This window comes from Eumetopias jubatus, unplaced genomic scaffold (assembly GCF_037043125.1).
Source record: "Eumetopias jubatus isolate StellerSeaLion01/CBP00866 unplaced genomic scaffold, mEumJub1_p1.0 scaffold_3, whole genome shotgun sequence".
NCBI classification, from domain to species: Eukaryota; Metazoa; Chordata; class Mammalia; order Carnivora; family Otariidae; genus Eumetopias; species Eumetopias jubatus.
In genome coordinates this window covers 67,130,001-67,146,644 of record NW_028274809.1, presented here as the reverse complement: position 1 = coordinate 67,146,644, position 16,644 = coordinate 67,130,001, and the positions used below count along the sequence as shown (strand labels likewise).

The 16,644-nt window shown below is 38.7% G+C and overlaps 1 protein-coding gene across 2 annotated transcripts in view; it reads right to left on the bottom strand.

Moving 5' to 3' along the window:
• The window catches only part of GRB14 (growth factor receptor bound protein 14), a 108,036-nt gene that overhangs the window by 17,458 nt on the left and 73,934 nt on the right, over positions 1-16,644 (bottom strand). For both annotated transcript variants that reach the window (XM_028123999.2, XM_028124005.2), the window contains 3 exons: positions 7,644-7,765; positions 5,624-5,698; positions 2,680-2,817 (listed from right to left, as the gene is read on the bottom strand). In XM_028123999.2, coding sequence (XP_027979800.1) covers positions 2,680-2,817; positions 5,624-5,698; positions 7,644-7,765 — 335 coding nt within the window. The remainder of the gene's footprint in view (positions 1-2,679; positions 2,818-5,623; positions 5,699-7,643; positions 7,766-16,644) is intronic.

Sequence of the window (16,644 nt, the reverse complement as noted above, 5' to 3'; positions counted from 1 at the left end):
TATTGTGTACTAACGTATAGGTAAGTCAGACAATATGTTGAAAAGAGCTAAGATATGGACTGAGAACAGAAGTTCGATGCTCTTAATTCTGCCTGGCCAAGGGGAAGTCCATTGCAAGGACAAAAGCGTGGATCCAGGAGAAGGAATAAGGAGTTATCTTTTGTATAACGGGTGGGCAGGGAGAGGAGGCGAAGGCGGAAGTAAAAATACAATGGGCAGTTGATTTTAATGAGAAACCTGCTGAAGAAATAAGAATTTAGGAATTAAAGAAACATTATCATATCTTCCAGTGAAAGTTCTCTGGAAAGAGTAGGATCAACATGATTACTGGATGTAGAAGCCACTTTTCTCTGATGTTAAAAGTATAAAAGATATGTATGTATTTGTTTAAAAAACACCTTCACATGTAATTTTATACTTGGGAACACAGGGAAAAGAGCAATCTCACTAAAATTTAGACTAGAGAAAGTCTAAAACCTTAATTATAGAAATAGGTAATTATTTATCCTAACATTAGTCCTGATAGAGAAATTTGAAAACTAGTTTAAATGTTCAAGAAAAATTAGTTCAATACCAGTAGTCAAATGATAGATACTTAAAAACAAAACACTTCTGTAAGGGAATGTGATGATAAATTAGTAGAGCCCCGTTCCAACACTTACACTTCAAGGAGACACACACACGTGACAGGAACACATGTGAACAGCAACGAAGAAGAACTGTGTATGAGGGAAAGCTGAGGAAAGTTTGGACGAGTCAACATCACTCCTTGTGGCTCCCTATCACCAGAATATCTGGTCGCTGTCATTAACTGTATTCTGGGCATTTCCATTTGGATGCTTCACCCTTAACACAATTTATCTAGAACTAAGATCATTATCCTACTTCTAAGATAATGTGATAGCAAATCTCCTATTCCTGTTTACTGTATTAAATAATTGCCTATTTCTTATTTCTTTCTCTAGGAACATTTAAAAATGCTTCCTCTCCTTTCACATCAATCAGTCCACAAAACTTGGCCAGTTGCCATTTAATCTCCTAACCATCCCTTTCTTCCCCCTCCACTGCTCATCCTAGGTTAAATCCCATCACCTCCACTCTGGATTACTGAATGACCATCTAATTAGCATCTGTGCCTCTAGTCACTCTCTCTCTCTCTGTCTGTCCCCCCACTCCCTGCCTCCTTTGCTCCCTTCCCCTCACTCCCTTTTTTCTCTCTCTCTCTCTATCCACCTGATTTTTTTAAGCTCCCTATGGCCATAGTAATCTTACAACTTGATCATCTCACTCTCTTGCTCAAAATATTTCACAGGCTTTCTACAGTGAATTGAGTGACTGCCCCCCTCCCAAAAATATCCCTGCCCCCATCCCAAGAAACTGTGAATACCACCTGATTTGGAAAAAGGGTCTTTGCAGATGTAATTAAGTTAAGGACCTCAAGATGAGTCCATCTCAGATTATCTGGGTGGGTCCTAAATCCAATGACAAGTGTCCTTTTAAGAGACAGAGAAATAGAAGGCCATGTAAAGACAGAAAGCCTAGAGGGAGGTCGCCACAAGCAAATGGGTGCCTGGAGCCATGACAAGCCAAGACCGAAAAGCCTACAGAAATTGAAAGGCTCACATAATGAGAGTGAGCAATAAATAATGGATGAACATTTCCAGCATAAAAGAAAAAGAAATTTGCAGATTGAATGCATATGTTGAGAATCGAGTAAGATATATCAGAATACATTTGAATGCACCTAGAAATATGGTCAGGGAAATTACTGAACACCAACAATTATCATAATATTTGAAAAACGGCCAGAGAAAAATGACAGATTACCCACGAAGAATTAACAATGTTGTCTGACAACAACAGATGCATGAAAATAGAATTAAAATAGTCACCCATGAAAACTCTCAAAAGTAGTTTTACTTGAAAGAGATCAATGCTTTGCATAAAACGTCAGCACTTATAAAACATGGCGTAGTTGACACTGACTAGACCACACAGACACACAGACAACATGGTGCTGAGCGCGGTGGGAACGACATGGGCAAGTGATGGTGTGTGGGAGCATCTGCACAGGCGTGTCTAATGTGACTGTATGCACAAGTATATGCACACCAGCACACAAATGAACACATGCATCCACCCCCGGTCATAATATAACTAACTCCCTTTAGGAATGTACAATCTAGCTAAGGAGAGAAAACTACCACACACACAAAGGAATTAAAGAGCAATTACAGACTCAGCTGAGTTAGTTACAGTTACTGCATCAACAAAAACAGGAGTTCAGAAGTGGGCAAGATCAGCAGGATGACCTGGGGTGCAAAGAGGAGACCATGTGCCAGACCTCACAATCTGCAACCGAGGGTAAGGAGCAGGGGGTGCATTCGGAGTGGAGGAGAAATGAGCACAGTATGTGGTCCCGAAATAAGAGCGTCTAGATTCTATCACAGGATGTATGTTGAAATCAGTGGGGAACAAAGCTGAATAGTCAGTTTTTAAACAGATTATGGCAAATGTTTGGGATCTAAAATCAATGTACCAACTCTTAAAGGATTTTTTTTAAAGATTTTTTATTTATTTTAATGTACCAACTCTTGATATCCAGTAATATACTAATAAAAACAAAGTAAAACCCACTTTCACTTATAATTCATAACATATCAAGGACATTTCAATTACCTTTGATGTCCCTTTAGTAGAAAAATATAAACCAGATCTTCTTAGAAGGAAGTAAATCTTTTTCCAGGACTTCTTTCCCTGCTCTTTTGCATGTAAGAAGCCATGGATTTCAGGGTATGTGCTTGAACTCAGAAACATCTGCAAGAAAAGTCAGACATCCTCATGCTGTTTCTGAATCGATAATACTGTAGCCTTACAGTAACCTAAGATTTCAAATATAGACATGTAAACTCTAACAGTGTCAATACCACTTAAATGTATCATTACAGGCATGGCAATATAAATGCAACAGAAAATAAATCAGTCTTTTGATAACCTGAGGCAAGTTCCAAATGAAAATCTGTTCACAAAATATACATTCTAAGCGGTCAGGACTGAGCCAAACACCAAAATGATAAGTTTTTTGAATGTCTATTTGGAAAGCTAGATTTCATCTAAGAGTTAAGTCCTGATACTTTTCATCCTTTTCTATGATTCTCCCTGAGAGATTTTCAACTTCATTACAGCATAAGTAGAAGACCACGATCTTGACTTCAATTATTCAATTGTTTAGAAAGTTGAGCCGAGTTCACCTCCTTGATGAGGTAAAGCAAACAATCTTTTCTTTGTCCTCTATGGGGCTCAGTGGGGGGTGGCTACGGCACCTTGTGTTTTCCAAAGAGAACCGCAACATTATCTCCCATCCCACATACTCTTCTGCAAGGTTATCTTGCCACCTAACCGTGAAGAGCTGGAGTCTGTTTCTCTACCCCTTTGAATCTGAGCAAGGCTTATAACTCTTTAACCAATGGAATATGGCAGTAGTGACAGCTCGTTCTAGTTCTAGTCCTTAACTAGCCTGATGGCCTACACTAGTTAACTCCTGGAAGCTAGCAGTCACATAAGAAATGTGACTACCCTGAGACAGCTCTGCTGTGAGAAGGCTGATGCACTATTAAAGCCCGTGAGGATGGAGACAGCATGTGGAGAGAAGAGAGGTCCAGGGGTAGCAGGGACACATAGTGAAAAGCCATCTTAGAAGGGGATCCTCAACCCCCAGAGAGTCAAGTGCCTCAGAGATGACCCACCCAGCTAAACCCTCTCCGAATTCCTGACCCACAAAACTACTGGCAAAATGTGAGTGGGTACTTAAGCCATTAAGGTTTGGAATAGTTTGTTACAAAGTAATAATGAACTGAGACAGTAGGCATGTGCTGGTCAGGAAAATGAGAATGAAAAGGAAGAGCTCTGTATGAGTCGTTGTACTCAGCATCCTTAATAAGACAATGGAAATGCATTAGCATCTCATTAAAAGAAGAAAACAGAAATCCCTATGAATAAACAAATGCAAAATGGAAAAACTGAAAGTAAGAGAAATTACTACCTAAAATGATGTGACATATTTTAAAAGGCTACTCAGGGAAATGCTGAGAAGAGATATGTATGTTTTTAAGTAAATTATTAAAAAATTTTTAACGTAATGAGCCACAGTTATTAATTAATTGACATGCAAAACAGGCAAGTAGGTTTTTAGTTTGAGTGCTTTCCAAGTTATTAAACCAAACCAATTAAATTTTAAAAAGGGAGTCACAGAGGTCATACTAGAAAGAGAAAAAACGTTTTAAAAAGTGGAAACATTGCCTCAGTGGAGAGAAAAGGTCAGAGGCGCATGCAGGGCTATCTGATTCCAAAGCTATGATTTTTCTTGTTTTTGTAATTTCACATTAAAGTAATATAACTATATTAGAGGAGAACTGGGGGAAGGAGGTGCAATAAAAACTCCAACCCGCCACACTGTCACAATCCAGTGGTGAAGCACCGAGAGGGCCTGGGAGCCGGGGGGCGGGGGGGGGGGGGGTCCTCACGCACAGCTGCTGCCGCCCCTGCCATTCAACCTAGTATTCTGATGGGGTGTCTGCAAAACCCGGTAGCACAGAAGACGCTTTTAGGAAAATCTCTGAGACTAATCATGTTGCTAAAATATTATGAAGAGCAAAAATGAAATATAACCTATTAAAAAGCCCATAGAAAACAGATCCATACCACCCAATGTATTTACCGATATGTTTAAATACCAATATACTTAAAGTAGTATCTATATAGGAAATATTAAAAGCTGTCTTCTTTAAAGATCAGAGAATACTGAATGGGTATGACCATATCTGCAGGCTTAGATCAAACAGTAACCATTATAAAGACACTGCTGAACATTAACCTGTTAACAACTGCAGAGCTTCTGATGTGAAATCTACTGACCTACAAAAAATAAAATAACGAAAATCATTCTTTTATTGTAATGAAAATATCTTTTAAAAATGATCACATAAAGCCACTGCCAGTTTCGAAGAAATGAGCCCCAAAGATGCAAAACTAAGGTGATTTTTAATTAAATAACTAGTATTCTTATTTCAGCTAAGACATTTCGGAATTCTGCTCAAGTATCCAACATAGCTAATGACACGTCAGTGTACAAAATATATATTTTTTCTATCTTTTTTTTCTCCTTTCACTCAGTTGCTAAATATTTTATCACAAATAGGATTGGGAGCATTTGTTATAAAGGTTAATACTAAATATCTGTTAGCAAAATCTCTACAATTTACTGGGGATTTTGATTTTTCAAAAAGGCTAACATAGACTTTAAACACATCACAGAGCAAAATTCTGCAAGTTTCCTTTCATGATACACATTTTTTGAACACATTTTTTAAACACTGAAAATCCTTTGACAATTGGCCAAAACTAGAAAGAATACTGGTGTTAGGAGCCTTTCCTGATTTAGGGACTTCTTTTTTCAGGTTTTGTTCTTTTCTTTCCTATTCTTTCTTTTCTTTCAGGTTCACCTCCAGCAAAAATTCATCCATCGAGGTATAACATTTCAAAATCTAGGCATGTAAAAATATGGACCTTAAAGTTTCCCTTTATTACACTGTTACTTACATACTTTAATGGAAATATATTTTACCTGCAAAATCTGTGTGGGGGATATTTCACCATTGGTTTCAGTTGCAAAAGACACCATATGCTCTGGAAAAAAATACTGACGAAAAGATACAGGTTACATTATTTCAAAAGCCATGTTAGAAAAGATTCAATTGTGACCAATATAGTAAGCTCCAGGAAAAGTTCTTTAAATCAGTGTGTTGAAAATTCACCTAAAGTCCTTCTCAAAATGCCAATCCCTGGACTCTACGTTCAGGTATCTTAATGAGAAGGTAGGAGTAGGGCCCAAAGAGTCGCAAGCACCCTCAGATAACGCGGATGCAGAGAGAGCCACATTCGTCAAGTTCAAAACAGTGCCCTCAGGATGACAGCGTGCTTGTTCCCCTATGTCTTCCCTGAGTCCTGTGGGCACTCTGGCAGGTAATAAAGGACCATCAACTCCATGTCACAAAGTCAAGGCTCCTAGAAGTAAGGGGTATACCCAAGGTCATAGCCACACGTAAAGGAACCAGGACTTGTTGTAGGGCCAGGGAGCTAAAAGTCAGGTCCTTTTCAACGTCGTTCAATCATAAAATTCACCTAGGGCAGTTGTTTAAAATAGGAATTCCCAAGCCTCGTTCCTAGAGTGTCTGATTCAGTAGGTCTGGGTACTCTCTCCTCCCCCAGGTAATTTTTATGATCAGACACATTTGGGAAAATATAGACTACTATATTTCCTCCAAGGATGGGGTTTTACAACCGTTCTACTACCATTTGGTCTAATACTGTGGTCAGTATTAGTTACAGCATTCCTGGCCTCTATCTACTAGCAGCCCCCCTGTCCCTCCAGCCCTGGAATGACAAGCAAAAATGTCTCCAGACATTGTCAAATCGCCCCCAGTTGAGAACCACAGCTCTAGGTCTACAAAATGAGTGTACGGCCTTGTTCAAATAATAATAATAATAATAAAATATAAAAAAACAAGCACTAAAACCATATGCCTTTAACTATACTTTTAAATTCTTGCTTTTAACAAAGATTAACAACAAGAAAATCGTTTCCCTTCAAATTCTAATTCTATTTGATTTTTATTAGGACTCTTATTTTCTTTGTCAAAGATCATCCCATTATGTTTTTATTAATAGGTTCAAATAAAAGAGAACATAAGAGGTCTTTCAGGGTTTGAAAATATTCTATTATAGTGTGTATCATATATTTTTCATAAAGGATCATTTCAATCCAATTATCCAAAACTTCGTGTAAAAATATGCTACAGCTGCAGAGACAAAAACAATTTAAAATAATGAGCCCAGAGGCTATTCTGACTTTTCCAGATCCCTAGGTCTTCACTAGAATGTGACACATATTTCTTTTCTTTTAAAGAGAACTATCATGAAAGTAGTATTTATTAGATAATGCTCCGGTCTTTAACTCATTTCTACTTAGCTCAGTCATTACTGCACTGAAAAAATATTTTGGAACAGCAAGATTCATGTCAATCTGAAAATTTTTGGCTAAGCTATGGCACTCCCAACAATCATCAATCTGTTTTTGCTTTAGAAATTTTCTTATTTAAATTTCCTAAATTCTATGAAAAGTGTTAAACTATAATATTTTGGAGCTGCTTACGGATATCTAATAATTGATTCCCCAAATTAAATGTATACTATCTTCTTCTTCTTAAAAAGCAAGAAAAAGTTCTGTGATTCAATAGTCTTACACAATTCACAGCACTCACCATAGCACATACCCTCCCCAATGTCTATCACATAACATAATAAAAAAAAAAAAAAGACAAGGAGAAATTAAAAAAAAAAAAAGCAAGAAAAAGAAGAAATAGCTCCCCAAAATGGTTAATCTGAACTTCTGTGATAATGCTGACTAATCATTGTTAGACTACAAAGAAACGTAACTATGATGTTCACGGAACAGAATTTTTACCTACAATTTACCGAATGGAGAATTGTATTTGATTTATGGTGACTCTTTTCTTCACATAAAGTAAAATAACACTTAATGAATTCATTTATTTCCCATAACTATTAATGGGGATTTCACTTACCATTGGGTTTTTAAAGAATTCATATTTGGCATAATTTTTTCTAAAGTATAGTTTATTTTCTTCTTCCATTCCCCAGGTAGATAGCACTTCAATCACCAGCTCATGGTCTTCCATTGTTCTTTCTGTAAGGAATGTTTCCGTGAGTATGTCAACAGAATGATGGATGGATGGATGGATGGATGGATGGACAAATGAATAGATAGAAAAGACAGACAAACATGTAGGTAGAAAGAAATATACATGGACACATGTACCCACACAAATTTATAAATTTATGTATGTATCTTTATTAAATATAGCAAATTTCAATTCAATTCTAGAATAGCCAGATTGATACTATTTTAGCAATTTTGAATTAGTAATGTTGATTTTTTTATACCAAAGCAGACTGTAACCTGAGGAGAAAAATGACAAAATGTCACAATGCACTTTTTGCTAATTGCCAATTCCTTTTACTGCTATGTAAATTATAATTAAGTTTGATAACAAATCTGCATTAAGGATGAGGGAGCTATTCTTTTTTTCTCCAATTTGTCATGATGCCAAAATTAAAATATTTGCCTCAAAGTAGAACAATTCACCCCATTAAGAGATGAAAAATTTTGACAGGTTCAAAATGCATTTAAGATACATAGTCTGGATAGTTCAGAAAAATTAAAATAAATGCTTTAAAAGGAAAAATTTTTATGCAAGAACGTACAACTTTGAAGAAACCTAATTTCTTGTGGCACTTTATCCTTTCAAAACTAATGTTCAGGCAAATATATTTTAGGCAGTCTAGAAAGGCGCTTGGGAGGAAAGGTACTTAAATGAAATAAGCAAAAACAACTTTACAGAGGGGAACATAACATGCACAATTCCTATTTTAATAAGAAACTTGATGTCCATAGTAGTGCTATTCATAATAGCCCCAAACTGGAAACTACCCAAATGCCAATCAACATGAGAATGAATGAATAGTGTAAACAGTGTAATAAGTAGTAGAATACATACTACAACAACACACAACTGTATGGGTGAATTTCACAAACATGACATTAAATGAAAGAAGTCAGGCACAAACAGTACACACTACATGCTTACACTTACATAAAGTTCAACACAGGTAAAATAAATCTATAGTGTTAGAAATCAAGATAATGGGGAGAGTGGGTGAGGGAGCAGGGGCTTGAGGGAAACAACTGGGTGTAGGAGATACTGTTTTGTTCTGGGTATTGGATATCCAAGTTTATGCAACATGAGAGTTCACTGAGTTGTCCACATATGGCTTGTTCACTTTTCTTAAGGTATATCATATTTCAATAAAAGGTTAAAGAAAAGTTACTGTGAAATTACTAATGCAAAACAGGAAGTGAAGAACAGCCAACTAAGGAATATAGAAATCCTCTGCTTTTTTTAGGTGCTTCTAGGACCTTTTTGAAAAGTATCTGTGTCTCAAACATTCAACACTCAGTAGTGATCTGTGACTTACAACACCCAAACCCTTGAAAGTAATGTCATACTTAAATAGAAGTTTATTCATCTGAAAGAATTCTCAATGAATATGGATGAGTTTGAGCTAAGTGTGCATCAACACTCTGGGTTCTGTTTCTAACTCCAGTTGCTCTTTTTCTGTCTCACTGATGAGCTCCCATAGCTCCTCCTCCCTCCTAAGATGCAATCCTTGGCTAAAATCTTTTCTTTCCGTTTCTTAAGCTAATTCACTCTCCTTCAGCCATCCCGCCTGTTGAGTTCCTTGAGATGAAATCTCTGGCTACAGTTGCTTTTACTCATGCTCTAGTCCCAACTGTTAGACTTTCCAACACCTCAAACACAGTTTGTCTAAATCCAAAGTCAGTATGGTGGTTCCCCCAAAATAGTAAACGATTCCAGCAACGCCAATCCTGAGCATATAACCAAAAGAAATGAAAGCAGAGACTAGAACAGATGTTTGTATACCAATGTTCATAGTAGCACTATTCATGATAGGTAGAAACACCCTAGTGTCTACCAACAAGATGAATGGACAAACAACATGTAGGACACACATACAATGGAATATTTAGCCTTAAAAAGGAATGAAATTCTGACATGTGCTACAACATGGATGGACCTTAAAGATATCATATGTAAAATAAGAAGACGTAAGAACCGATATTATAGGATTCCTTTTATATGTGATACCTGGAATAGACAAATTCGTAGAGACAGAAAGTAGAATGGGGGTTGCAGGGACTAGGGAGCAAGGGGTTATTGTTCAACGGGCTCAGAGTTTCACTATGAGAAGATAAAGATGTTCTGGAGATGGGTAGTGGTGATGGTTGTACAACAGTATGAATGTACATAAGGCCAATGAATTATACCCTTAAAACTGGTAAATTTTATGTTATGTACATTTTATCAAAATAAAAAATAAACCTGAAAACAAAGTCATCTTCCCTTTTCTCTCTCAAACTGCTTTTTCCTAAACTCTCCTATCTCCATTGCATCTTTATAGCCACTCCTCTATGCCCCACTTCCACTATCCCCAGACACCAGGGATTTGCCCTCCAAATGTCTCTCAACAACCCCTCACATTGTCACAATTCCAATTTAGACCTTCATTTTTTCTTAACTAATCTCCAAACTTCTGGTTTCTCTTTCTTCCAATCCAACCTGGACACTGATACCATAGCAAACCTCATAGAACATGTGTGTCAATGTAACCCTTGCTCAAAGTACTTTCTACTCCCTACTTGCTGTGGGATACATCCATGTAGTCTGGCAGTTATACTAACCATTCATCCATTTGAAAAATATTTACTGAAGGCCTACCATGTGTCAGACATTCATCTTGGGGCTTGGAATTTTGTAGTGCATAAAACAGTCAGAAGTCACTGCCTCAGGGAGCTTTCATTCTAATGGGAAGATGAGGACTATAAATAAAATGTAAATCTTAACAGGCAAGTGATAAACACAACAAAGAAAAATAGAGCAGGGCACAGGGAGAAAGGAGGCCATAGGGGAAAAGAATTCATTTTCAACAGCTTGCCAGGATAGGTCTCATTGAGAAGGTAATGTTTGAACAAAGACCCAAAGGAGAAAGGGGCCTGAGCCAAGCAGACACCAACAGGAAGAACAAGAACAAAGCCTCTGAGGCAAGAGCAAGACTCTATGTTTGAAGTACCACAAGGAGGTTAACGTGGCTGAAGCTGAGTGAGCAAAGGGGCAAATACTAGGAGAGGTTAGAGAAGCAATGGTGATGAGCTGGGAAGTCTGCAGAAAGCCCTTCAGTTCATAGTGAGGTTCTGGTGTTTCCTTAGAGTCAGATGAGAAGTCATTTTGTATGGAGGTTCCTCAAGAAGTTGAAAACAGAGCTACCATACGATCCAGCAATTGCACTACTGGGTATTTATCCCAAAGATACAAATGTAGTGATCTGAAGGGGTATGTGCACCCCAATGTTTATAGCAGCAATGTCCACAATAGCCAAACTGTGGAAAGAGCAAAGATGTCCATCGACAGATGAATGGATAAAGAAGATGTGATATATATATATATACAATGGAATATTATGCAGCCATCAAAAGGAATGAGCTCTTGCCATTTGCAACGATGTGGATGGAACTGGAGGGTGTTATGCTGAGCGAAATAAGTCAATCAGAGAAAGACATGTATCATATGACCTCACTGATATGAGGAATTCTTAATCTCAGGAAACAAACTGAGGGTTGCTGGAGTGGTGGGGGGTGGGAGGGATGGGGTGGCTGGGTGGCGGACATTGGGGAGGGTATGTGCTATGGTGAGTGCTGTGAATTGTGTAAGACTGTTGAATCACAGACCTGTACCTCTGAAGCAAATAATACATTATATGTTAAAAAAAAAAAAAAGAAGGTAGTAGGAAGGGAAAAATGAAGGGGGGGGAAATCGGTGGGGGAGACGAACCAGGAGAGACTATGGACTCTGAGAAACAAACTGAGGGTTCTAGAGGGGAGGGGGGTGGGGGATGGGTTAGCCTGGTGATGGGTATTAAAGAGGGCATCTACTGAATGGAGCACTGGGTGTTATACACAAACAATGAATCATGGAACACTACATCAAAAAAATAAATAAATAGAGGGAAAAAAAAAAGAAAAACTGTAAGAGAAGTGGGTTGGGGAGAGTCAACAGTTACTGAGATATCCAGCGGCAAGTCACATCCCTAACAATCTCTCTATTATTCTTACTTTTGTCTACTTCTCACACAAACCAGCTGGTATTTTCAGGCTTATGAAACATAGTCTCACATTCAACATACTATATGCTAAGCATGATATCCATATTTTTTGCAACTGCAGCAGAAGAAAATTTCAAGGTAGTAAGCAAGATGTTTGCTTGTTTTACCAACCTGTGTTTCTTTGTACCCATTACCTCTACCACTAAAGAATCCTATGTTCTGCCCTCAAGATATGCTATGCAGAGAGGAAAAAAAATTACAGAAATGCATTTTATTTACTTTTGAGCTTCACAATGAGACTTTATCAATCTTTGACAGATATAAGTGCTTGGGGAGATCATGCCTAGCCAATCCTTGATTGCCTCATATAGGGATCCACCTTCTGTCTTCTGAGAAAGTTGCTGCAGTTAAGAGGTTGGTGGAAGAAAGGATGGAATAGAGATTGAGCTAGAAAAAGTGGACAGTGTAGGACCAAGAGACCCTGTAATCCAGTCCCCTTCAAGAATGAGAACGCTTTCAGGGTGACAAGTTGATGGTGATAAAACACCAGATAAGTTTAATGATGCTATGTGGCTCAAACCAGAGGATAGTGTTAGGAGACATCTAGCTTCCAGTAGAAACCCTACATCTAGCATGATGGAGAAGCCATAACTGAGGGCAACATCGAGGCAGAGGAGTCCATAGCATTCCATTATGGAGAAAGAAAGAGCATATGGCAACAGTACCACATCCCCATCGGGAACATGGATGAGCTAAGAGAAGAGCATGCACTTTAAGTGGCTTTATGGTACTCAAATAAATTTGAGAGGAACAAGAGTTTCCAGAACATGAAGAGCAAGGGTTAGGCAAATACCCATCCTGGGACTTAATGCCTCACCAGCATGTTGCAGAAGTGAAAGTAGGTCTAAACCTTCAATTGAGAATATTTAAACCTGTATGTAACTCATTTATAAAACCTGAATTTATTATTTACCCCAACAACACTGAGAACAATCCATAAAAAAACAAATCATAGAAGATTAAACTGTCTGCTGTTAATAGGCAAGAGAATGAGAATCAAAAAATATTCAAGTTATTGAAATAAAGGTAGTTACATCTCTGCAAGTCTCCATCTGAGACCTTTTTCACTGCAATGTTTGATTCTTATAATATTTTTAAAAGATTTTATTTATTTGAGAGAGAAAGAGAGCACGAGAAGGGGAGGGGCAGAGGGAGAAGCAGGCTCCCCACTGAGCAAGGAGCCTGATGTGGGCTCGATCCCAGGACCCTGGGATCATGACCTGAGCCGAAGGCAGATACTTAACCGACCCAGGCGTGCTTTAATTCTTATAATATTTTCAGTAGGCTGAATAATGGCCCCAAAGACATCTGGAACCTATAAATGTTGCCTTATATGGCAAAGTCTTTGCAGATGTCATTAACTTAAAGATACTGAGAGGAAGAGATTATCCTGAATTATCCAGGTAGGCTCTAAATCCAATTACAAGGACCTTTATAAAACAGAGACAGAAAGAGATGTGACCCAGACAGAAGAGGAAAGGGCAATGTGACCACAGAGAGAGACTCAAGTGACACGGACACAAGTCCAGGAACGATGGTAACCACCAGAAGCTGGAAGAGGCAAGGAATGGAGTCCTTCTAAAGCCCCAGAAAGAGCCTGCCCTCATCTTGAGTGCAGCCCAGTGACCTTAATTTTGGACTTCTCACCTCCAGAACTGCTAGAGATTACATTTCTGTTGTTTGAAGTCACTAGGTCTGTGGTAAAGCAGTAACACTGTCTAATGAGCAAGTTAGAGTTGCATCTTACAGAAAAGGAACCTGAAGTTCAGAATAGTGAACATCTCAGGATTTGAACAGCATCCGCATGTCTGATCCCACGTCGACGCTGTTCATCTGCAAGCACTGCCTCTGCCTTCTCCCCCACAGCTCCCACTGGAGGGGCATCCCATGCCGCCTCTGCCCCCCCCCACAGCTCCCACTGGAGGGGCATCCCCTGCAGCCTCTGCCCCCCCCCACAGCTCCCACTGGAGGGGCATCCCCTCCTGCCTCTGGCTCCCCCCCCCAGAGCTCCCACTAAAGGGGCATCCCCTGCCACCTCTGCCTCCCCCGCAGCTCCCACTGGAGGGGCATCCCCTGCTGCCTCTGCCTCCCCCACAGGTCCCACTGGAGGGGCATCCCCTGCAGCCTCTGCCCCCCCCACAGCTCCCACTGGAGGGGCATCCCCTGCTGCCTCTGGCTCCCCCCCGCAGAGCTCCCACTAAAGGGGCATCCCCTGCCACCTCTGCCTCCCCTGCAGCTCCCACTGGAGGGGCATCCCCTGCTGTCTCTGCCTCCCCCACAGCTCCCACTGGAGGGGCATCCCCTGCTGCCTCTGCCGAGCCTATTTATATCCTGCTCATTCTTTCCATATCAACTAAAATCCTCTCTCATGTTCCTGCAGCTCTTATGTTTCAACTGCTCCAAATTCTTTTATTTTGAAATGTGTTCAATAAATATTTACTAATTAAGTGAAACTAAAAAACCACATTTTGAGTGTAAGGGGAACAAAAATAATGGGCAGTATTTCAAATCATATCAATCTTAATCTCAAATGAAAGTAACATAAATCACTTGAATTTGGGCTGTACCAAAAAAGGAAATAAAACAAAAAAGGGCAGAAAAACCAAGCTTTATGTGTAATGAAAAGCACTTTTGTGATCACCAAGTGGCAGTCTACATGTAAACTAAGCCCAGCACAGCAATCTAGAAAGGAAAGATAACATACGATATTCACGGAAAATTTCACAGAACTGTAGTACTGAATGTCTAAATAACACATAACTAGCATGGGGAAAATATCCTGGTAATCTTAAGGAGAAAAATTTCTTCAAAGACAGCTAGATTAACTAGAGTGTGTGAGAAAGCAGAAGACATATTTTTCATGCCTTCAAAGATGATTTCTGGATATTCTAGTGAAAATTCAGATAACATAGAAGGAAGTAAAATAGCAAAGTCCAGAGGATCAGATGCGGCTACAGGTTCTCGTCTCACACACTCCTGTGGTAATGGAGCTAAAATTTCCTTATCACAGAATCTGGCTTTTCAAAATTATATTATATTAATAATCTTTTCAAATGTATACATTACTATCCCAATTGGATGCACATGACCTGAGCCTAAGGCAGATGTTTAACGACTGAGCCACCCAGGTGCCCCCTGGTTTCTTTTTTTAAAGGTAACTAACTAAATACAGACTTTAATAGGGAAGAGTTCAACATGAAGATACAAGATGCCTAGAAGGATAACTTGGAGAGGAAAAGAAGAATGAGTAAAGGGAGGTGAAAAGTTGCTGAAGACCAGCTTTGTTTTGCTTAGGCTAGGCCTGGGACATCATCACCGAGACATGAGAATGGGGGAAAAACAAAAAAAATACTAGTTAGTCTAGATGGCTTCTAGTTAACTTTCTACTGATTCTTCCTCTTCAGTGTCATTCTAAAACCAAGTGGATTTTAACCAACTAATGATCCTACTAAGTAACTTATAATACATGTTTTAAATGTCAAAAAGAAACAAATTAATTCTGTAACTGGGGGCTCTCTGCTGCAATACTCAAAAACAATGATACTAAGAACTGTCACGCAGAATGAGTTCAAATACTTTTTGGATTACCATGTGATAAATGACCCTAGGTACCTTTCTCAGAAATTCATCATGATTCTTTTAAAGACCTTATTAAGACCCTAAGGGCTTCATAAAATACTATATTAAAATATACTATCAAAACTTTACACATACAAGTCTACTTAGAAAACATTCTGCAGTATTCATCAGGCATTGGAAAGTGAATGACAATGACTGTATACCACTTCTATGTAGGCAGAAAAAGAGGAGAGAAGCCCTCCTAAATCACTTCAAAACAGTATCCAAAAAGGAGAAAAAGAGGGGGAAAAGCCTCCAAAGGAGTAAAGAAAAGCTTTCTTAAAACTAAAAGTTTTATCATGTCACTTGAAGTTTTATCTTTGTTTCTGACAGACCAGCGTGAAGTGTCATAGCAATGCAACGAAATATGGCCAAATAATAACTACCTGTAATTCTGTTTTCTGTTTAATTTCCAGAAACTTTTTCTTAAAAAAAAAAAAGAGAGAGAGAGAAGGAGAAGAGAGGAAAGAAGTTTCTTCTGAAACTGTTGATTTCACTTCAAAGTCTTTTAAAAACCCTCAATCCTCCCAGAATGGAAAGTGTTCACCTGTGACCTTCTGCCTGGATTTCTTCGCTGAATCTACTGAAAGTACAGCGTGGGGCTTAAATAGAAACCTGAGTCCTTACTCTTCTCATCACTTGATAAGAGAAGAAACAAAAGTGGCTTTTACCTCTAATTCGCCCAGAAAACAATTCTTTGTATACCTTTGTTACAGGAAACTCCAGGAGACAAATGGTCCTTGTACTTCTCTGGGCGAGGCAGAAACTACATACATTTTGTCAATCTTATTTTCAGATAAAAATGAACAGCCTCTGACCAAGCAAAACAAAAACTGGAGAAGCAAAGGATAAAAATAGGGCTCAATTCTGAAAGGTTCCTTAACCTAAGAAAACTATCTAATACTAGCGAGCTCGCCTGGAAAAATCGCTAGCACCATATTCAGCTCCGTAAGTGCAATTAATAGGAAAATCTTGACACTTAAGCTTGATGGGTGTAAAGGCCTTGCAGATCATTCTGCAACAAACTGAAGTAGTCTTCATATTAACTTAGACTCACCAATCACAACTTGTATTCATAGAAATCCTTACTTTTCCGCAAAGTATTTGCATACACATCACCTCAAGCTGATTGATAAATACTCAAAAAGT